This window comes from Lutjanus erythropterus, chromosome 11, assembly GCF_056507025.1.
Source record: "Lutjanus erythropterus isolate fLutEry1 chromosome 11, fLutEry1.hap2, whole genome shotgun sequence".
Taxonomy (NCBI): Eukaryota; Metazoa; Chordata; class Actinopteri; order Lutjaniformes; family Lutjanidae; genus Lutjanus; species Lutjanus erythropterus.
Window position 1 is genome coordinate 41,097,507 of NC_139327.1, and position 23,462 is coordinate 41,120,968.

Genomic DNA, 23,462 nt, shown 5'->3' on the forward strand with positions numbered 1-23,462 from the left:
TTTAGACCCAAAAAAGGTCAAACAAGGCCCGAATAAAAAAATAAAGCAGAATCACCCTTTAATTGACAATTTCTGTGACCACAGACGTCACTCAGAAAATCAGACTAAAATGTTCAATAAATAAAATATCAATAAACTGCATCAGGTCTCAAACTGGATTCAATCTGGACTCGAGTCACATGACCACCAAGAAGTTATGCAGGCACACACACACACACACACACACACACACACACACAAATGGCTAGACAGACGAGGTGTGTGTGTGTGTGTGAGTGAGCAGGAGTGTGTGTACGGTTTTCAGTGACAGTTGTAGGTGTGTAGGTGTGTAGGTGTGTGTGTGTGTGTGTGTGTGTGTGTGTGTGTGTGTGTGTGTGTGTGAAGGAATGTGTGTGAACACTCAGGTGAACAACAGCATCAGTGGCTACCTGCCGTCAGTGACGCCTGAAGAGACGCCATCACGAAACCCCAGCACACCTGAACACATCACCACGCCAAGGTCACATGACTCTGACAACTATCTGTTGTTATAAATAAAGTTTTGTTGATTGTGCCTCAATATCAGCATGTTCTTATATTTCGTAAAAATCAGCTGATCAGACATTCAAATGTTTTTCTCTGTTTGAGGCTGTGATCAGTTTATTTAATCAAACTGTCAATAAATCAGGTCACTGAATTATTGATGAATATTTAATATGATCAGACCCACTCGTGTGTTTTAAAGGTTAAATTCTACAGGTTTCTTCTTATCAACAAATTTGATAAGAAGACCAAGTTTGACTTTTTTTTTGCTTCAGTTTTATATAATAAGGAAATATCAATAAATCGAATATCACGAGATCCCAATAAAAAATGTCTTAATACCAAACTGTGACAACATGTACGTCAAATTAATGGTTAATAGCTGCTGCTTTGTTTTTGTATTTGCAACTGAAAATTCAATCCAACTTTTAGTGCAGTTAACAGTCGGCTGCATTTATTTTATTTTCTTAAAGAAGGAAAGCAGAAGTGCTTTACATCGAGGAGCAAATTATCTGCTAATAAAAAAAAGCTGAACAGATCAGATTTATTATTGTTTTTTAAAGTGGTCATTTTTCTTTGTTTTCTAATATCTAAATAAATATTTTATTGGTGAGTTTTTAGAATCGTTACGTCCCTGAAATATAACAGCTGTTTGGATGTGATCATATTTCACAGAATTATTTCCAAGAAACAAAACAAGGAAATCTGACGCTTTAAAAATGACGTTCTTTATAAAATAATTTGATTTTGTGTTTTGTGTGTCACTAATTCTTGAGAACTGGGACAGAATTTGACTTCAGTTATGCTGGAAAACATGTTTAATTTTTTATTAAATTGCATTTTTACAGTTGAATTTTGTCAAACTAAAGTCACAGTATTATAAAACGTGGGAAGTTTTTTTTTTTTATGTTTTTTGTTGTATTAAATACAAGATTATTTAATTAGTTGTTTCATCAAAAAGTTGAATGTTTGATTCAAGAAATAAATATCATCATGTCATTTATCTTTGTGAAAAACAATGTTTAATATCATTCAACACAAGGAACACACAAGGTGTAATATGACTTGACGGAAATTTGTGACACAACTTTAAAGGGCCAACATTTTCATAAAAAATCTATTTTAAAACAAAGATGATTCTAACAGCACATTTTTACACCTCTGTCATCAGCAGGTCTCGTTAGTTTGAGAGTTTCAGGATTTTAACACATTTTAAAATCGCCCAAAGTTGTGGACTCTTGTCTATTTAGTTTAGTAATTAAAAAAACAAAACAAAGTATTTAATAAATGACATGTACTTCCTGTATATGAGTCCTTAAAGAATACATTTTCACCAAAAAAAAAAAAAAAGGACTAAGAGTGTTGGTGTTAATTATGTATAAAGTTTTTGTCCCAGTTCTCAGGATCAAGTGAAATATTTACTCTGATGTGCTTGTGATTTGGGGTGAACTGACCCTTTAGACGCAGTCATGTGATCGGCGTGGTGACGCTGCATCAGGAACTGCGGCGCGACGACGTCCTCGTCAGGTCATCGTGTGTTACAGAAACTCGGCAGGTGTGTGTTGGAAGACATCTGAACGCCGAGAGGCGCCTGGACGGCCCGTGTCCGGTCCCAGCGGCCCTCAGACACCTAAGCGCCACAGGTGGGCGTGTCTGTGGCGGTACCTGAGGGTCGGACTGCAGCAGGACCGTACTCGGGTCCTCTCAGGCTTCCAGAGTTCCTCTCTTCAGACACAAACAGCTGTGAGAATCCACAGCCCGCCGAGTCGGCACGCCGGCAGTCACATCATCACTGTCGTCATCAGCTTCCTTTACCCAGCTCGTCCAATGACAGAAGGTGTTGTTCCTGAGAGCCTTGCTGATTGGTGGCAAGGAGGCGGAGTGTTGAGATGATGGAGGCGGGGTCAGATCAATTCAAAATAAACTAAAAACAGAGAACAGCCTTCATTTACAAACGTGTCAGTTTTCTTCTATTAAGTTCAAGTCTAGTTCTGTACAATCCCTCTCAAACACCGCCTGCTGCGCCGCCGCCTCGCGCTCCTCTGCCTCCTCCTCCCCATCGTCATCGTCATCTTCGTCCTCGCGACACTCCTCGTCGCTCTCGCTCAGCGGCCCGATGCTGGTCCTGCCCAGGCATTCGGCCGGCGAGCATGAGCCCCGGAAGTCGCCCATGAAGGCCTCCATGCCCATGCAGACGTCACCGCCGCAGGCCAACCTGCCGCCACGCTCCAGACACTGAGGGTCGATGCTGCGCGTCTACAGGATGAAATACAAACGTAATTAATTACAAATGCAAATGTTTTCCCACAATTTCTCTCAATTAATTTAGAAACCAATCAACAGAATAATCAATAATTAAAATTGCTAGTTGCAGTCCTGAACATTAGCATGCTAACACGCTAATGTTACATTTACCGTGTTACATTTGCTAATTAGCAATAAACAAAATGGCCATTAAAAATACTGTAATGGATACATAAAACCACAAACTGCATCAGATATTGATGATATCTTTGACTCAGAATTAATCAACAGATTAATTGGTGATTAAAATAATCATAAGTTGCAGCCCTAGAATCAGGAAAAAAAAAAGCGATTTGCCTGCAGTTTGAACAAAGCCTGAATGATCCGCATTCGAAAAAAACAAAACAAAACATTGCTATCAGCTGATTTACACGTCAATGTCAGATTTTTTTTAAACACGCAAACATCAGGCCGGTCAGAGGTCCTGGTCCGTCCGACAGCATATCATGACATAATGAAACATGACAAACTGCTGAGTCATGCTCTGCAATACCTGAGTCATCTTGGTGAAGTCGAGGACGGGGCGGGCGCAGGGTCTGTCGGGGTCACGGCGTCTCTTCAGACCCGGTTTGAGCAGCAGGAGGTCACAGGGCTGCGAGTGGCAGCGCGGCAGCTGCGGTGGGAGGCTGCGGCGCAGGGACGACGGCGTGCTGCAGGCCGAGGATGGGGAAGCAGGCACCGGGCCTCCCCGGGCCACCCCGGCAATGGCGGAGCAGCCCGGCAGAGGTGCAGCCGCTTGGCTCGGCACCGGGGGCGGAGGCAGGAAGGTGGAGGCCGCTGAGTCTCTGATGAGCACGGGGGAGAGGGAGAAACGCCTCTGAGGAGGGGGAGGCGGGTGGAGGGGGGAGGGCGAGGAGGAGCAGGATGAGGGGGAGGGGAAGAAGCAGCAGCAGGCTCCGCCCCCTGCAGCGGCCTCGCTGGGGTCCCACGGGAAGCTCCAGGGCAGCGGAGAGTCCGGGGACAGCGCCAGGCTGAAGAAGGTGGGGCTGGACGACGAGTGCAGCGACGAGTTCAGAGATGAGCTGGGAGCCCGCAGAGGGCAGGCTCCGCCCCCTACTGCACCCGCCCCTATACCCCCTCCCCCCGCCCCGCCGCCTGTGACCCCTCCCCCCACCCCCCCGTGGCACTGCTGGCGACTGACAGGAGTCCAGACATGCGAGGCGCTGGGCCGCCACGTGTAGCGGCAGCGCGACAGGTCCTCCGGCACCGACAGTGAGCGGCAGTGGCGTTTAGGGGGCGGGGGAGGAGGAGGAGGGGGGCCGGGGCCAGGAGGGGCCGCCGGCCCACCAGGGAGAGACAGCTCGGACGCTGAGGTGCTGGGCGCCAGGGGCCGGTGCTGCTGTGGCTGAGAGGGGGCGCCGTCCAGGGGGTCACACCCCTCCTGAAGGTGAGCATCTGGTGGCACCAGGGGAACGGGGCCAGGAGGAAAACTAGAGCTCAGTAACCCCCCCTGCAGACTGGACTTGGAGGGAGGGCAGAGCTGCCAGTAGCTGCTCTCTGAAGACAGACACACACACACACACACACACACACACACACACACACACACACACACACACACACACACAGAGAACAGGTCATGTGACCTCACTGTGTTTTAAACTGAAAGTGTTTCTCTATGCTGATGACTCATTACTGTTTGATTCTGATGTTTTTCTGAATTAATGTCATTATTTTCCTGCTACAAGTTAAATTTATACCAGAACAAACTCATTTTAATCTTCTTCTACATCAGTGGTTTTCAAACTGTGGTCCAGGGACCAATAGGGGTCCTTGAGTGGGAAGTAGGGGGAAAGAGAAATAATAATAGTCTTGTCACATTTGTTGGAAATTAGAACAGCAATGGAAGGAAAAAGGTTGGTGGTTTTGACTGGTTCTGGTTTATAGTGGTCCTGGTCTCATAAGGCGATTCTTCAGAGTGACATGAATTTATTTAGAATGAAATTGGAGACACTCACCAGGCATCAAGCCATCTGGGGGCCAGCACTCTGCGAGGGTTTTCGGGTCCAGCAGGGACTGAGAGACAAGAAGCCAAGAGGACAGGCTGAGTTTAAACTGTCCAACAACAATGATGATGATACAATGATTATGTGTAGGGTTGCAACAAACAGTTACTTTCACTGTCCATTAATCTGTTGATTGCTTTCTTGATTAATTAATCCTGTCACAATCTTTGAAGAATGTTTGGACCTAGTTTTTAATTGACGAGATTGAAACCCAGCATTCATTCCATCTAATATTCATCAAACTTTCAGCACATTTATTTTTATCTTCTCATTTCCTTTAATTATTTTTCTTTATTTTGAAAACTTAAAAGGCTGCATTTATGAGATGGTCATTAATTTGTTAAAAATAATAACTTATCCATTGAAAATAAGTTTTTAATGGAGAAGAAATTGGAGCATCTCTGCTAAACCATCATGAGAAGGCTAACTAAGCTAACCAACTCTTTAGCTAGCTCAAAAATAATGTTTTTGTTAATTTTTTTAGCTAATGTTAGCTGGCAAACAACACAACTTTTTGTTAACTTTTAACCAAGATGTTAGCTGGCAAACAATATATAATTTTAATTAACTTTTTAGTTAATCTTACAGAGCAAACTAAGTAATTCCATGCTAATTTATTAGCTAACGCTAGCTAGCAAGCAATGTAATGTTTTAAATTTGTATCTAACTTGTCTCTTTTTCAAGACTTTCCTGTTTGATCCTTAAAATGATGAACATGTTTCATCAGTATTTCCCAAAGATGACGTCCTCAGAAACAAGGAACTATTCACATTGAAGAAGATAAAATCTGATCATTTTGACTTTTTTTTCTAAAAAAGAAAAACCCCAAACAAACCCAAACCTATTCATCAATTATCAAAATAGTTGGTAATTAATAATCCATTATTTGATTAATTGTTGCAACCCTAATTATATGTGATCTAAAACTCATGGGAGCTGTAGTTGTTAAAACAAATAATACTTTTAAGACGAGATAAAGTATTCCTCTATTAATCCCACAATGTAAACATTTACTTTGTTACAGCAGCTGAGTGCAGCAAAACACAAAGAAGCATCAATAAAAACAATTAAAAACAAAAGAGCCTATGAGGTGGAGGTGCAGGTGGAGGTGACACTCACCAGGTAGAAGTCCCCCGGCTGAGCAGGGTCGCCTTCCAGAGTCTGCTTCCTCAGGCTCTCCACCAGCAGCGTGACCACAGCATGGTGGCAGGGGACGAGGGGGGAGACAGGGGAGGGAGGCGGGGAGGAGAGAGGGAGAGGAAGAGGAGGGGGAGAGAACAGGGAGGAGAGGGGAGGAGGAAGAGGAGGAGGAGGAGGAAGGGGAGAGCCACGCCTGTTTGTGCGTCTGTCCGTTAGGTCCGTCACAGGAGGAGGGGGTTGGGGGGTGGGGGGGTTGAGGGTTGAGACTCCTCCTCCTCCTTACCACCTCAGGGCCAGGTAGCCCCGCCCACTCTCACAAGGACATCGTCAGTCAGCTGTTGCCCCCGGCAACGCGCCTGGAGAGGAAGGAGACACATTCGTAAGTGTGTAGAGTCACACATCTTCATCAAAACCGTCCAAAAGGTCCAACTGTAGAAACTGTTAGCACTTTAATGTTAGCATGTTAACATTAGCATTTACACATTAGCAATAGAATGCTAGTGTTTTAACAATAACATTTTAATTTTAACATTATAGCACTTTATACTTTAACAATAGCATCTTAACATTAGCATTTAACATTGGCACTTTAGCCTTTTAACTTTTAAAGCATTAGCACCAGCACTTTTACACTTTATACTTTCACACTTCAATGTTAGCATTTGAACACTAGCACTTTACTGTTAGCATTCTAATATTAGCACTTTAACATTAGCAGTTTAGCTTTAGCATTGTTACAACAGCATTTAAACAATAGCACTTTAGCATTAGCAATTAAATACTTTACACTTTAATGTTAACATTTTAACATTAGCACCTTAAAGTTAGCATTTAAACATTAGCACTAGCACAAGTTATCATTTTAGTGCCTTACAGTTAGCATTTTCATATTAACACTATAGCATTACCAATATAATATTAGCACTTTAATGTTAACATTTTAAAATCAGTAATTCAATGTTAGCATTTTAACATTAATTGTACAATGTTAGCACTTTAGTGTTAGCATTTTAACATTAGGAAGACATGAAAGAAGATGAGTTTAATGCTGACGGTGAGAAATTGAGAAGGAGTTTAAAATACTGTAAAATTCTATATTTGATTTAAATGGTTGGCAGTCAGAACGCCTTCAGAAGTAATTCACTAAAATCAAACACTGACACCAACAACACTGGAATAATATCAATGTTAGCTTCTTGTTAGCATAGTCTGTCTTACAGATTGTGTCAAATATATCTCAGGACAAGACAGGTATCAAGAACCGGTACTAAACCAGTATCGGTTCCTGACTGGTCAGAGACAAACAATAATGCTAACAGAATACAACAGGAAAATAAATAATAAATAACTGTAACTAATAAAATAACTGTTGCGTTTTTCACATCTTTTCACGTCATGTCTTTATTTATTTTTTTTACACCAAATTTTGGTGACTAATATCAATAATACTATCAGCATTGATAAGTAGAATCAATATTGCTATTAGAAGCAGGCAGGTATTATCGCCCTGATATTGGCCTCTCACAGTTATATCCATCTATACTAGTATCTGTGTATATGTTGCAGATTGTTTTTATTTTTTCTAGGCATAATTTTGTGTATATTTCATCCTTTTTCTTAATTTAAATTACATATAAACACACATACATGTTAAACTTGAAACATAAAATGCTGCCAATAAAACATGAAACTAAAAAATAAAATCTACATCATGCCAAATAACAACATTCACTTGTATCAGGTGTATATGTTGTCTGAAGCACATTTAAAGCACATCTGAATAATCTTTGTAATATCGGGATATCAGGACGGTTTTACTGCCCAGTATTGTTATCGGCCCCGAAAATTCAGCATCAGTCTAACTGGGATCATTAACTTCCAAACAATTCTCTGTAGTCCTAGCTTTCCCCATGATCCTCTCTGTCAGAGTGTAATAATCACTATAAGATCAACATGTGTGTCTGATGGAGTCATGAGAATTTTGGTTCCTGGTACACATGAGGTCAGGGGCCACAGACAGTAGAGGCCCTGACTGTAAACCCTGCCGATGCTGATGTGTGTGAAGCAGCGGTGATAATCAGGGTGGGGGTCCGGTGAAACACGTGGTGTGATTTGGTTAAATAATGGCCTCAGTGTTTGGAGATGACAGCCTGTCCCTGGCAGCAGCAGCGGCAGAGCAGGAAGAGGAGGAGGAGGAGGAGGAGGAGGAGGCCATTGTGCAGCTGCAGCAGCAGCAGCGCGGACTGACTGAGGCCGCTGGGCATCTCCGGCTGCTGCTAGCTTCTGGCTAACACATCCCATTGTTTTCAATGACAGATGCTAACACACTCGCACACAGCGGTTGCACCGTGTGAGAGCAGAATAAACGTGTGATTTTCATGATGAGATTTAAGCAAAAACTCGGTGCAGAGAAATACAACTCTTCAGATTTGTAGTATTAACCCTTTAGAACACCTGAGCTGTTAGCTGCTATAAATAATCTGTCAGCTCATTATTACTCTCAAGGTCGGCACAATAAATTCAGCCATTTTGCTTGCTGAAACATCCCGACCGACTGAAGAGCGAACCTCCGCCGCAGCCTCACTGCCTCCGGGGGCTTCGACCGGTCTGCGCCGCGCTTTCGCGGGGCTAACAGGAGGCTACACCGGCCGCCTGGCTGGCTGCTTCCCGGGGCAGCAGATAGCTTAAGTAGGCTAACTGACCTGCCCACCGTTAGCAGCATTAGCAGTTAGCAGGCTAGCCGCGTTAGCAGCCATTATTTTTTTCCCTACGACTGTTCCGCCTAGTCCCGCCCCACTGAGCTGTGATTGGCTGCTACTATTGCGCTCTGATTGGCTGTGAGCGCGGGTGTAGATACTGAAAGCTGGGAGAAATTTAGCAATATGGGTTTTAATTTACTTAAATATAGAAGTAAGGAAGTTCATTAAAAAAAACAAAACAAAACAAAACAAAACTTTTATAGAGTATTTTGCCAACAAATTCAACTTAAATACTTTGATATAATCGGTCAAATCAGATATTAATACAACCAATATTTATCAGCTAGAACTTGATTAAACCTGATTTTTCTCCTCTAAAAATGGAATAACCTGTGTTCAGATCTGGACTGGAGGAAAAACAGACGTCTTCTTTCTGAATTTCTGATTATAAATAATGTTTAAGATGTGACTTTTAACTATCTTCTTTATTTATTTCTGTAAAAATTTTTAAAAAAGGACTTGGAAGTCCACAGCTCTTTTTATCAGTTAGTTTCAGAGGATATGTCATTTATTTGCTCATTTTTTGCCATGATGTTTCCCAATATATTGATTCTCAGCTTTCACTTTGCTGTGAAAATGTATTTTTTGGCCTTTTTATATAGACTTCTTTTAAAACAAATAAATATTATATTCTCAGTCTGATTCTATTTCATGCAAAAATAAAACATGTATCTATAAATCAATTTCTTCCATAAATCATCTTAATTTTTGAAAATTAAGTCAAACAATACATTCATTCAATCCCACATTCTAAAAGCAAGAAAGGCATCAAACACTGAATTTATGGATCCTTAAAAGTCAGACTGGTTTCTGTTGCTGTTCCTTCAGAAAATAGGAAGAAGGCTGCGGTGATATTGATGTTTTGTTTGTTTTTTTCAAGTAGAGCTGCAACAATAAGTAGATTAATTGATTGAAAGAAAATCATTTGCCAACTGTTTTGATGATGGATGAATGTTTTCAGTCGACTGTCTCCTGCAGCTTCTTAAATGTGAGAATTTGGTGCTTTTCTTTGTCATTTCTGACAGTAAAATGGGTTGTCTGCAGTTTCTCTTTTTCTGTTTTTTTTTTTTTTGGACTGTTGGTTGGACAAAAGAGGACATTTGAAGATGTCCTTTTGGACTCAGAGAAACACCGATGAGCATTTTTCACTTTTTTTTCCTTTTTAAAGACTAAAGGTTTAATCCTGAAAATAATCAACAGATTAATCAATAGTAGAGTCTGATATTGGCATATTACAGTGACACCGATCTATATCCATATCAACAGATATGTTGTCTGATACACAGTGATATTAATTTTTTGCAGATTGTTTTTATTTGTTAGTTACATTTGATCCTTAATTCCAGTTCACTATAAACATATATTCTGCTCTAAAGAATTTAGATTTATGTATGTATATATGTATATAAGTATGTAAAAATATGAAAACTATTGGCCAATATATCAATATCAGAATTATTTCAATCCCTTATATGAGTATTGGCTCCAAAAATCCCTTATAAGTCAGACTTTAATCAATAGTCGATCATGAAAATATTAGTTGCAGCCCTGAAAAAGCAACTAAGTTGTGGTGGATGAATGATGTTTTTTAATTTCTTTGCTGCAACAATAAATAGATTATTTATTAAATTACTGCTTCTTGTAAAGTGAAATAAATTAAAATTGTTTTTTTTTAACTAATAGTAATATTAATATACTAGGGATGATGGTGATTAATAAATGATTGATTAATTTTCCATTAAGAATTTATCCATTTAAGTAAAATTTAATCTGCCTAATAAAAATTTTAAATATGACATCTTTATGAGTGTATTCCACGTTATCTGATATTCAAGTAAATGAGTTTTAATGTCTCATAGTCTACAGAAACACAGTGTTTGGTATAAGCTAAATTGCATAATTAATTAATTAACTGATTAATGTTTCCAATGATCAATTAAGTAACATGCTCACAATTTGCAATACAATTTTAATATACTACTCATGTGCAATATTATTTTTAATATAATGTGCTTTTTTACATTCATTATCTGGTGCAATGTAACTTTTTATTGCCTCTCAATACGACCATTTCTTTTATTTATACCTTATATTTTGTTTTTTATATTTGTATTTCATACATTTCATGTGCTATTGTTGTTAGTCTTGTGTTACTTTAATTTGGAAGCAATCTGACACAAGGATTTCTTTGGGGATTGTCTTTTTTTTTTAATTATTAATGGAATCACAGATTATTAATTTACTAATTATTACACTAACCGGTACTGCTGCGATACATTCATGGTTTGTAGTTAAAATAAACCGTTTCACAATGTTGGAAACTCTTTCTGGCAATCACAAGGACGCGTCGTCGAGGCAACGAATGCTAGCCAATTATAGCGCAGCACCAGTAGCCAATCACAGCACAGTAGGGCGGGACAACCGGATACAGTCCTGGGAAAAAAATAACGGTGTTAGCAGCATTAGCTTGGTTAGCAGCGTTAGCAGGCTAGCCGCGTTAGCTTGGTTAGCCGCGGTGGTTACACAAACAAACCGAGTGAATGAGCGGCTGTTCTGTCTGTGTGCCTCCCTCCTCCGGTTGTCTGCTCCCTGAGCTGTTGCCTGAATACACCTTAACGCCTCACACACACTCTCACACACAGAGAACCAAAACCAGAGCGAGCTAACAGTGACAGCAGCGGGGATGGTGAGCAGGTCTGACCGGCCTGTGAGCTCTGTGAGCGGCGTGAGAGGAGGAAAACACGGCGGGCGGCCGGGCGGGATGCTGCGGGATGAAGCGGCAACTGGACCGCCTAAAAGGCGCTCATCCCGCTCGCCCTCAGCCGGCTGACAGGCTTACCTTGTCGGACAGCAGCTCCTCCGGGTGTCGCGGCAAGGCGGCTCCGGTACTCGGTGTATTGACCCAGTGTTATTAGAGATAGAGCAGAAAACCGCTCCGCACCGCGCCGCAACGCTCCGCGCCGCTCCTCCTGCCGCCTGCCGCCGCTCTCAGCACCAACAGAGCCGCCGACACAATGAATTAAAGTCCGGATTCACCCGCACACCGCGGCCACCGCAGGCTCCGGGACCGAACTGAACACCGGCTGCAGGCACCGAGCACCGTCCGGTGATTATTAACACATAATAATAGAGACTGTGCGTGCACACGCCCGTGAGCGGCAGCATTCATAAATAACATTTACGGTGCCAGCAGCAGGAGGAGGAGGAGGAGGAGGAGGAGGAGGAGGTGCTACACCTCATCAGCACCACCAGCACCTGCCCGTTATTATCACATTTATTTTATTTTCATCATTAAGTCACTGCAGCTGACACGTGATCATTACAACAGAAATATAACGTGGATAAATTGAATTCGGGAAATGTCAGAATAATAATCTGCGAGAGGCTGAGGGATCATGGGAGTTGTAGTCTGATGACAGCAGCTTGTTTACAGCAGCAGATCTGCGGTGAGCTGTCTGTCAGTCATCTCTGCTGTGAGGCGTTCAATGACCCACAGGTTCAGGAGTGTGTGTGTGTGTGTGTGTGTGTGTGATCCCTGCTGCAATTAAAGGACAAACACACACAAACTGATTATTAATGCTGTGCTCAGACTGAGGCTGTCCGGCTGCTGCTGCAGCACACCATGTGGATGGAGGAGACACCTTCATCCTCCTCCTCCTCCTCACATCAACTTAAATAACCTGCCTTCATCTTCATCAGTCTGCAGCACTGCAACTCACTCACACACCACTGGAATGTAACTAAGTAATCAAGTACTGTACTTTAGGGACGTATGGATTTCTTTTCAGCCGATATGATAACTGATAATTAACTGCTTCTCATGGATCATCATTGTATTTTAACAGGTTCTCCACAGTTGAGGGTAATAAATAAGCTAAAATAAGAACAGAATACATGGAATGTATCTTCAAGAGAATAAAACCCACCAGATAATATCAGTAAAAGTAAGATTAAAAAGAAAAAAAAAAAAACTTCGCTGGCTTTTACAAAACATTTTGCCAAAAAATTCAAATTAAATTTGTTTGTTTGTTTGTTGACTTGAGTCAACAACGTGATCCGTCAGAGGATTTGGGCTCCAAACAGTTTTTTTATTTTATATGTTTAAACTAGTAGATCACAGAAATTGTATTAAAGTGGTTGTTTTCACCCTAAATGGGGCGGAGCATGACACAGGAATGACGTACCTGGGGGGGGTTGTTCTGATACTAACAAGCCAATGACCAATCACCATCTGACTGGTGGGGGCGTGGCCTTGAATAATCTTAAACACATTTTGTAGAAGAAAGCAGCTCAGTGTGAATTTATAACACTTTATTTACATCTTTATTAATCACATCTTTCAGCTTTGCTCTCGAAATTCAAGCAGCACAAAATGACAAATTGTGAAACACAAAAAGTAAAAGAAAACACAAAGCGACAGCTTTTCCTCCTCCATTGATCCGGGCTTCGTTTTTTAGAAAAAACATGGAGGTGCCGAGAGGAGAAGCTGCAGCCTGATTGGACGGACGGACAGACGGACAGCAGAGCGTGACGGTGACGTGACAACTACAGCCTGAAGGAGGCGATAAAGTGACAATAAATCAGATTAACAGACTAATTAAAGTGACTTCAAATACTAAATAATGAAAGAGCAGCTTTTCGTTGAGTGCAGATCAAAGTGATCAGGTGATAGGTTCTCCGTCTGACGGCGGGAACACCAACACAAAGTGCAAACAGAACCGTGCTCAACTGTCTGACCCCACGATGCCTTCAAGAACAGCTGGGAAATCTCAACACACAGAGGAGGGTGAGTGAGAGGTTCCCCTCAGTGCTGTTCAGGTCGCAGCCCCTCCTCCCGCCTCCCAGACCAGGTCCTGGAGGGGCAGGTGTAACTCAGCTCAAGAACCAATCACATTCCTGCTGTCGTTAACTATCTTAAAAAGACAAACGTACCGATACTGGAAACCACACACACACACACACACACACACACACACACACACACACACACACACTGAGGATCACATTACACAACATCCTGTTTCCATGACGACTGAAGAGTCAAAGTTTTTGACAGACGACTGGATCTTGTTTGTTTCAGATCAGATGGAGAGTCGGTGACGATCAGTACGGGTTCCACAGGAGCTGGTCAGAGAACACAGGAACCTGCTGGTCATCAGAGCCCAAATCTACGAGACAAACGCACACAGAGGAAGTCAGGACAACAAACACCAACAAAGAAGACAGCAGGTGTCTGACATCACCTTCCACTTATCAGTTTCTCCAGGTGATCACAACATTTAACTCAAATTCAACCAATCACTGCAGCTTCCTCACTGCGGGTCCTGAAGAGAACCCGTCTGTCATTCATCTGTGCTTCTGAGGAACATCGTCCAGCTGCACGTCTTCATTTACAGATAAAACCGTTTGGTTTGATTTTTTCTGATCTGATCTCCTGCTAGAATTCTTTTTGTTTGTTTGTTTTTAGAAAACCTGCAGTGAAACCTGGAAAAAACTGAATGTTGTTGTTATTGTGGATAACACCTGACCTTTGACCTCACCTTGGGCGTCGTCGGCCTCCAGCAGGAGGCGGAGCCAGTCGGTCATGTTGTCGTTGGCGGTCAGCTGACTCCTGAGGGAGTAGCTCAGGCCGGGAGGAGAGCGGAGAGTCCGGTGGCGTCCATCAGACTCCTGACAGACGGGGAGAAAAGCCGACGATGAGAACTCAGACTCGTCTCGTCCAGGTCTGAATATGAACAGTGAGTATTAATGAGTGTGTTGTTACGGGTGTTGGCGGACTGTTCCAGGGTCCAGACAGCTCCAGAGACGCCACGGCTGGAGGAGGAGACACCGAGGAGGCTTTAGAGGCTACTGGAGTCTCCTTCTCTCTCTGCTTGTCTCCTCTGTCCTCACACAGGTCAGAGGTCATCTTCGCCAGCTGGCTCTGCCTGAAAAACAAAAGTCCTCAGAAATGAAAACTACAAGTTCAGGAGCTGCTGCTGAGAAACTTTTCCTGAACCGTCCCCGTTCCTGAAGCTGCCGTCACAACCAGTCACGCAAATTCAACCAGTCCTCGGAAATCCTGCACCATCTGGCAAGTTCGTCCAAACTTTACAACTTTTCTGCAAATTTGACAAATCAAACATCGGACATCTACTTTTCAATGAACCAGACTCAATGTTTTCTTTTATTATTCACTACTTTTGCTTTTTTTTTTTTAAATGTCACACATAATAAAAAAAAACAGCTGTCATTGTTAGTGACATTTATTTTCACCCTGTGGACTTTAGAGTTTGAGATTTTGATTCTTTGTGTAAAACCACTCAGGTGCAGAGCTGAACTTTTTTTTTTTTGTTATTCTGAGCCTTTTTGATAAAGTGAGTTGTTCTTCCTGGAATAAGTTGCCTTTAGTTTTTAATGAATTATACGTGAAAATATTTTAAACAAAAACATCTTTCTTTTGAAATTTCATTGCAAAAAATGCCCCAAAATCATAACGATGTTCATTGCAATTTTTTTTTTTTTTCTTTTTAGAAATTTTGGCCACAACAATCCCAAAGAAGGCCTGTGAAGTCCTGGAGGGACCGAGTGAAGAACAGAGAGAACTCAACACGTTCCTGAAGGAACCTCCTCCTGCGTCCACAGGGATCAGTCTGATTGTTCATCTGTCAGTTTCAGACGTGAAAAAAAAAAAAATATTTATGTGTTCAGTTTTATTTCTGACATCAAACACCAACATGACATTTTTTTTCCTCAGCTGATAAATTTTAATTATCCAGTTTAGTTACAGCTGTTTGTAGAACTAATTAAGAAATCATTAAAAAAAAACAGCTTTATTTATTTATTTATTTTAATTACAGCCGATTTGGACATTTAATTTTTTTGTTGTCACTTTTTTTTAACAGTGTAAAGCGATTCTTACATTCTGTAGCTGTAAAAATATGAAGCTCATACACACAATTAAAACAAACAACTAAACACTGCGCCTTTAAAAAAAAGTCTTCATTGTTGTGGCTTCAACAGAATTTTTTTTATTTAAGTTTCTATTATTAAATGGCAGCTCATATCCCAGTGGTAAGTTTTTATCAGTTATCAGATGAACAGTTGGAATTCTGACTTTATATTTCATCATTTAGACTTTTTAATCTCATGATTATGAATTACTGTGAGGGATTTCCATAACGTTTCTCTGTTTTGCTCAATATTTAAAATGTGAATTCTTACACACTGAAGCTTTAATGAACAAACTGAGTTCTGATGTGAAGATTTTGTTTTGTTTTTTTAATATTTCTGGACAGTTAACCGACTGACGCTTCAGTTTTCTTCTGACTTTCTTTGACCAAACATAGAATAAATTAAAATAATCATCAGAATAATTAATATTAAAGGGAAACTGCAGCTCAGTCGTGTCACATGACTCCACCTACAGTTGCTCCACGGGGTCCTGAGCGTCAGCAGCGGCGTCTGGCTGGCTGTCGGTCGGAGGGTCCCACAGGTGCAGCGCTCGCCGCCAAAGACGCACCTGCATGTCCCAGGAGCGCCGGCTGTACTTCCTGTACTTGTTGGGCGTGGAGGGGTGGAGCTTCGGGTCCCGCAGGTGTCTGAGGACAAAGAGGAGGCGGGGTTTAAACAGCTGATCCAGGTTCACAGTGTATTCTTTGGTTCAGGTGAGTCACATGACTCAGACCGTCTGTAAACTTAATGACCACAGGAGACATTTTGGGCCAAAAGGAAAATAAATCCATCTGAAGCCTCAGTGATTCTTTTGTCCCCGACGCAGTGAACTGATGAGACCTGATTTACTGGACTAAATATGTTTTGCTGTTTAGGCTACAGATTTTACAGTTAATGATTGTAAGAATCAGTTTACACTGTAAAAAAAAAAAAAAAACTTAAATCTAGTACGTCGCCCTAAAATGTTGAGTTATGAGCTCAACTCAAACTTTGACTTCTGAAATAAACTTTGCCAACATATCATTTTCAGCTCAGGTGATTTACTTTAATTATTGAGATAAACTTGAATCTTCGTTTTAGAATTTGATTTTAGAAAGTATTTCCAGATTTGAGACCGACTCATTTTTATTTTGGTGCTTGATTTTTTTTCCTCCCTACTTTCACTTCGATGGCTTTACCAAATCATTTTCAGAAACATTTCTGTGCTCTTCTCTTAAACTTAATGATTTAAGTTTATCTTGATAAGAAAATTTAATTCTCTCAACACAAGATCAGTAGTTTGTAAAACTTTTTCAGGAGTTTGATTTTGGCTCAAATCTCGAAAGTCTTCAACTAAACTTCTTCATCTTTACACCGAACGTGCAACAACGATAAAAGAAAACTCAAGTGTATGAAATTCACTTCCATCTAATTTTTTGGCGTAGTCTAAACTCTGTGGGTCAGTAAAGTCTACAGGTGCTCCGATTCTCTTTGGCGGATTTATGGTGGTTTAGAATCTGGACAGGTGCTGCACAGCCTCACCTGGGCACCTGCTGCAGGTAGTTCTGGTATCCGCTGGTGTTCTTTCCGTACTGGATCTGTTTCTGCCGCCGTTTCAGAACCGCAGCGTTGGTCTCGGTGTTGGCGGGGTCCGGGAGGCGAGGGTATCGAGCGAAGGCGGGCCTGGCAGGGACACATGAGGCGGGGAAAGAGGTGAACGTGTTCTCGTCCACACGCCACAAACATCAGCATTTTTATAATCGTTTAATCTGGTCATTATTTTGTTGATTAACTGATCAGCTGTTCATAAAAGACAAGAGTGAAGAATGTACAAGATGTCCATACGTCCGCGTCCTCCACAGTTTATCAGTCAACAGACTGATCAATAATGACAATAATTGTGACAGGAAAGGCTTGAAATGTGACGAGTTTTAAAGAGCACAAGTTGTTTTTGGTTCATTGTAGTCGAGTTCGTGTCTTCAGAGTTTACCGACCTCTTGTTGTCCAGATCGTCTGTCCCCACAGCCACACTGCTGGTGGACACTTTGAGGATGCAGCGCTCCAAGATGGACGGCCTGAAGACAGACAGACATGATCAATAAAGGTTTTTATCAGATGAAATCAGATCCAGTGTGTTTTTATTAGTTTTGAATTAATCAGGATTTCAGCAGCTGGTTTTGAGGTTCTTCAGCCTCAAATGTCTGATTTCACAGCAGCTTTTATTTTTTTAAAAATGCATGATGTTGCAATGTTTTTAGGCATTTTTTGCAATTAATTTGCATATGAAAGTAAAAATTACTAAAGAATTAAATAATAAAATTTAAAAAACTCCTCTCTGTTCTGTTCTGAGTGTTTTAAGTAACGAGAACAAAAAGGCTCAGAACAAGAAGTCAAACACAAAGAAGCTAAATCTGTTGATGAGCAGAATTATTAGAAAATAAATGACAGACAGTTGATAAATGTCAATAATGAAGACAAATCTTGTTTTCACTACCTGTGAAATAAAATATATAAATGTGAAAACAGATTTTGAATAATAAAATAAAACACGGAGTCGGTTCATCGAGTACGTGTGTGATGTTTGTGTGATCGGTGGAATTTATGGGAAAATTTGCAGAAAAGTTGCTTGTTGAGTTGATTTAGAACCAAAGTTTAAGGCGGCGCAGGATTCACAGGGTCTGGCTGCATTTGTAGAAACTGTTGTGACTGCAGCTTCCTGCAGGGACTGACGAACGCCGCCTCACGCGGTCGCTCAGACCAGCATCAGAAATCCATTTTGAGTCGTGTTTTATTTGGTTTTCTGTCTTCATGCTGCTGATTGCAGCTTCATGTGTGAAAATTAAAATAAGAAGTTGTTGAACCTGCGAGGTTTGTTGCCTGCAGCTCTCTCTCGTCCTCTCAGGCCGCCGGCAGCAGGAGGAGACGGGATCGGAGACACGTTACTGTCAAGATGAAGAAGAGTCAAACTGACCAACAACTACACGACATGTTTTAATTTCCTGAATTTATCTTACAAACAACCTTTGATTTCGCCTTAAGTACTGTTAAAGTTGGGGCAGGTACTTTATAAAGTGACTTTTGATCAATGACACCGAAAGTGACCTTTGAGCGTGTGACAACCGGCCGCTTCCAGACTTCAGGGAGTCAAACCTGTGACAGGAGAGACTTTGTCCGTCACAGGTCGCTGCGGTCAGTGACTCCAGAGAAAGACGGCCGAGATTCAACCCTGTGTGCATTTCTAACCTGACCAGGCTGTCGTAGACGGAGCTGCAGCCGGGGAGGAGCCATGGCTCGGGGGCGGAGCATCCGGCGGCCAGCAGCGGGTCGGGGAGGCTGTTCCAGGCGGCCGCCGACCAGCCCTTCACGCAAACACACGACCACGGACTGAAACACAAGCTGAAGACACCAAACATCATCAACACCACACTGTAAAAACACAAAGGCTCACATTAATTCAATGTCATTTGCAACAAAGACCTCAACTTTTACTGAACATGATTTTTTTTTTGTTGTTAAAAATAATCACTTCTGTCCTGTTTAAAGAAAATAAAGTTGAGGAAACTCAATTTCAACTGAAAACTTTGAGAAAGTTGAAATTAAAAGTTTTGTCAACCTCTTATCTTTGGGGACAATTTACTTTTCCTCTTTAGATAAACTTCAATCTTGTGAGTTTAAGAAATCACTCCAAAAAAAAAAAATCACTTTTAAAAAATTGTTCGCCGTGAACTATGAACCGGATTTGTCTTTATTTGGATGCTTGAAAATTAAATTACAAATTATCTCAACAAAACGTTAGTTATTAAAACCTCTCAGCTTTTGTTTTTACAGTGTTTTAACTCGTGGCAATGAGATTTATAAGTTCTGAAAATAAATACTAGAAACTAAGTTTAATTAACTTGAATGAATTAAAAAAAACAAAAACTTCTCTTTATGTCAAGTTCTTCAGAAAAAATGTGTTGCTTCCACTAAAATCTCACATGATTTCTTACAGTGCACTTTAAATATGTACATGTGGCTCATAATAAATTGTGAATTTTACTTGAGATCAATAAAGTTTTACCTCAGTCTGTAATAATAAATCATCATTGATTATGTTTTTTTATTAATGTGAAAAGTAATTACTGAAGTTGTCTGATAATGTAGTGGAGTGAAAAGTACAATATTTAATGAAATGAGATGTTGCGGAAAGTGACATAAAAATGGAAATATTCAAAATACAATGAACTCATACCTGTACTAAAGCACAATACTTGAGTAAATGTACTTGGTTACATTCCAGCAGTGATTATGGACAATAGTTAGTGGAGAAATGAACAGCTGAGCTCTGATGTCACAGTGAAACGCCGACTAAGTTTGATTCAAACATTAATACAACTGTTTGAGATGTTTAAATATGTTTAATTATTATTATTATTTTATTATGAAAACCTCTAAATCTTTCATTAATAATTTTAGTCTTATTTTTGATTAGAAAATGCTGTCTGAGACAACATAAGTTAACATTTTGTGTGAACGAGTCCTTTAAATCTTCATTCAGTGCTCATATTTTTAAAACGGACATTTAAGTTATTCAGATATTTTGGTTCCAGCTGATTATGGCTGCAAATACTTATTTTCATTATTGTTTAATGTGCAGATGATTTTATGATCATTTCATGTGTAAAAGTTTCTCAGATCCAAAGCAGCAAATTGTCACAATTAACAACCGAATAATGATCAACTCAAACTATATCAAAATAGTTTGCAACTAATTTTCTTTGAGCTGACTGATCGATTCAGCTGGAAAACTTATTTTATTCAAGTTTTAACATGTCAGACAGTAAGCTGGAGTGACCACTAGGTGGCACTGCAGCGCTCGATTGGGTTACATTTAACATGGATTTATACCGAAGCTAAGCTAAGCTAACATACTTCCTGTTGCTCCTTGATAATTAAAGCCTGACTCTTATCTGCACACTTTTACTGTGAAAACCAGCAACAGGAAGTGTAAATTTAAGCCAGAATCTACTTCAGAGATGTATTTTTGCAGTAATGTTCCTTCAGATGTATGTGACGCTTCTTAATGAGCGTTTGAGACAAACGCAAAACAACCTGCGACTAAATGGCGCTGAAACTTCAAAGGAAGTGTCCTGGAAATGTTAAATTAAAAGTATATCGTGTCATTAATTGAACTCAGATATGATAATAGTATTTTTGTATTTACAACAGTGAATTTTCTCTAATTAAAAGAACAAGTTTTAAACATAAAAAACGTGCAGTCAGACATCACATGACTCTGCAGACACCTGTGTGTGTGTGTGTGTGTGTGTGTGTGTGTGTGTGTGTGTGTGTGGTTACCTGTTGGAGAGCAGCGGGCTCTGGGCCGTTTCCACTCCGCTGCCTGACATGTTTTCACAGTTTGAGTTTGGCGCCTTCTCTTCACATGGACAGACGCCATTGTTCCGCTTTCACAGCTTCTTAATGAGCCGCACCTGAGGGGGGCGGGGCCTGCTGGGCCGCGTCATCCGCTCCGGTGAGAAGTAGAAACGTGAGCGGCAGTGTGGCTGACAGGAAGTGCGCCTCGTCTGGAGCACATCACATCACTGCTCTGACTTCCTGTGTGTCAAAGGACAGACTTTAAAATCTTCTTATTTGTCTATAAAACACTAAATGATCTCGGATCTAAATCCGTCTCTGATTTATTTGGACATTATGAAGCACCAAGACCCTTCAGATCATGTGGAACAGGTTCACTCACCTGTGGAACAAACTTCCAGAACACCTGAGGTCAGCTGAAACTGTCGGCTCATTTAAATCAGGCCTTAAAACATAAAAACTGTTTACTGCAGTTTACAGGTGACGTGGATACATTAAATATCTTTAGGATAATGTTGTTTTTGTTTTATGTTTGCTCTTTAATACATTTCTGTAATGTTTTAAACTATTTATTGTTCTGTTCTTATCTTTTGTTTTTAATTATCTCAAACACAATTTTAATGTTCTTTTAATGTTTCTATTTTAATGAATTTTAAAGTTCTGTAAAGCACCTTGAATTGTTCTGTGTATGATGGTGTTATATCAATAAAACTGCGTTGCCTTGGAGACTAGATGAGATCAGGAGGTGGAGACAAAAGTCTGCAGTCAAGTCGGACAGTTTTCAACAGACTTCAGAGAAAATAGAGGAGGAGCCACGAACATCCTGTCAGATCACCTGTAGGTCACCTGACGTTTGTTCATAGCTGAAGAAATAAAGTCTTGATCGTTGATTGAAGTAGAACCAGAGATCCTCCTTCTGTCACGTGGAACATTTGTTCTTTTATCTGTCTTGTAAAACACAACTGTTCCTCTGATCAGTCACATTAAAAAAACTTAATTATTTTTATGAGCCACATGATATCTGCATGTTGACAGATTAAAACGTCATCGCGCTACATCAGACGGATATGTCCAGCGTTACATATTACAGTTACACGGAAAATTACTATTTTATACAACAAGTGCTGTTTGTTGTCAAAGTTAAGAGCCAATCAGAGCCTGTCAGCTCATCGATCAGGTGACAGCCAGGTGTTTGCAGGTGGAGAGCAGCTGAAGCGCCTGGCTCTGCAAACTGCGGCGCCTCGATCTCGTGAGCTTACCGTTGCCTACTTGTGCATGACGTCAGAGCAAGTCGGGATCAAGTCAGACACAAATCTAACCGGCATGCATTGCGCGGCGATCACCGCTGATCGATTCTCGAGGCCTGGTTCATCTCGAATGTACATTCTGTCAATTGTTTGGCCTGAAATGGTGCCTTTAATTAATGTATGTCTTTTAATATTTTCATGTAATTTATTCTACTCTAGTTTCTTGATAAAGTATTTAAAACAATCATACAAACAAACAACAAGGTAGGCAGCAAATTCAAAATATTTTTTGTCATAATTACTACATTAAAAGTTTTTTTTTTTTTGCTTGCACATAATTTCTCAAGAAATGTGGAATTCCACGTCCTCCAAAAGAGTTTGCAGTCTGTTGATTTTTTATTTACATTTTCTGTTAGGTTCATATGTGAAAAAAGATGGAGAGTACATTTTTGTTTTATTGATATAAATTGAAGAATATGTAAAGCTTCTTTTCTTTTTCTTATACTCTGACTTTATGTATGTCCGTCATGTCTTCGTGTTTAAATAAATCTAGTTGCATGTTTTTTCAGTGTCTCCGCTCCAGTAGGCGGCGCTGTTTCGCTTATTCAAGACGAGTTAGATTTTTACGGCAGGTCGTATTCCGTCACCGAGTAAACAAGATGGCGTCTGGCAGCGGGGTGAGTTTGTACTCTGACTTCGTTTTATTGTGTTAAAATCTGAAGTCACTTCATGTTTCCGCGGCTGTGTGTTGATCAGAGCTAATGACGGTTTATAACCTGTTTATAACGTGTCAGCTAACAGCTAACGATGCTAATGGAGCCCAGTGACGATCTGTGTAAATGTTTACGGGGTTTGTTTCAAATGTAGCGACGTTTCCTCGACGTTTTTCAACGTTATTCTGTGGTTTCATAAAACATTAGTCAGTGTGTTGGTTTATTTCAGTCCGCTGCAGCGCTGAAACTTAAAAATATGCTAAATATTAGCCGAATGTTAGCCTGTGCTCCGCTAGCAGCAACAACAATGATACTTCCGGCTGGATTACTTCAGAATAAAAGCGGCATTATCATCAAAACTGTTGCGATTTTAAACATTTTGTCTTGTTTGTGGCTGTTTTTAGATGTTATTCTCTGTGCTGGACACATTAGAGACACAAAAAACTTTATTTGTTATTGTCAGTCTGACTGTGAAATGATGTTCGGCCAATAAAAATAACCAAA

At 40.6% G+C, this 23,462-nt stretch overlaps 3 protein-coding genes across 3 annotated transcripts in view; 1 reads left to right on the forward strand and 2 right to left on the reverse strand.

Moving 5' to 3' along the window:
• Positions 1 to 1,521: 1,521 nt before the first annotated feature.
• On the reverse strand, positions 1,522 to 6,027 carry fam53c (family with sequence similarity 53 member C). Its single transcript, XM_084730146.1, has 4 exons — positions 5,952 to 6,027; positions 4,785 to 4,842; positions 3,320 to 4,323; positions 1,522 to 2,778 (listed from the first exon to the last, which is right to left on the reverse strand). The coding sequence occupies exons 2-4, from the start codon at positions 4,789 to 4,791 to the stop codon at positions 2,482 to 2,484; spliced, it is 1,308 nt and encodes a 435-aa protein (XP_084586272.1). The 5' UTR covers positions 4,792 to 4,842; positions 5,952 to 6,027; the 3' UTR covers positions 1,522 to 2,481.
• A 7,674-nt stretch (positions 6,028 to 13,701) lies between these two features.
• slbp2 (stem-loop binding protein 2) lies at positions 13,702 to 21,110 on the reverse strand. Its single transcript, XM_084730206.1, has 9 exons — positions 20,981 to 21,110; positions 18,887 to 19,039; positions 18,505 to 18,585; positions 17,638 to 17,718; positions 17,186 to 17,326; positions 16,138 to 16,311; positions 14,496 to 14,658; positions 14,272 to 14,401; positions 13,702 to 13,899 (listed from the first exon to the last, which is right to left on the reverse strand). Exons 1-9 carry the CDS (start codon positions 21,028 to 21,030, stop codon positions 13,835 to 13,837), a joined length of 1,038 nt encoding a protein of 345 aa, XP_084586332.1. The 5' UTR covers positions 21,031 to 21,110; the 3' UTR covers positions 13,702 to 13,834.
• A 1,755-nt stretch (positions 21,111 to 22,865) lies between these two features.
• The window catches only part of zmat2 (zinc finger, matrin-type 2), a 5,575-nt gene continuing 4,978 nt past the window's right edge, over positions 22,866 to 23,462 (forward strand). The window contains exon 1 of the mRNA XM_084730179.1: positions 22,866 to 22,922. Within this exon, the coding sequence (XP_084586305.1) occupies positions 22,905 to 22,922 (18 nt within the window). The 5' untranslated portion in view covers positions 22,866 to 22,904. The remainder of the gene's footprint in view (positions 22,923 to 23,462) is intronic.

Coding starts and splice junctions, on each gene's coding strand:
- slbp2 (XM_084730206.1), bottom strand. CDS start 21,030: ATGTCAGGCAGCGGAGTGGAAACGGCCCAGAGCCCGCTGCTCTCCAAC. Junction 19,040..20,980: donor AGCCCGCTGCTCTCCAACAG/GTAACCACACAC, acceptor TGGTGTCTTCAG/CTTGTGTTTCAGTCCGTGGT. Junction 17,327..17,637: donor GACGATCTGGACAACAAGAG/GTCGGTAAACTC, acceptor TGTCCCTGCCAG/GCCCGCCTTCGCTCGATACC.
- fam53c (XM_084730146.1), bottom strand. Junction 2,779..3,319: donor ACTTCACCAAGATGACTCAG/GTATTGCAGAGC, acceptor TTCATCCTGTAG/ACGCGCAGCATCGACCCTCA.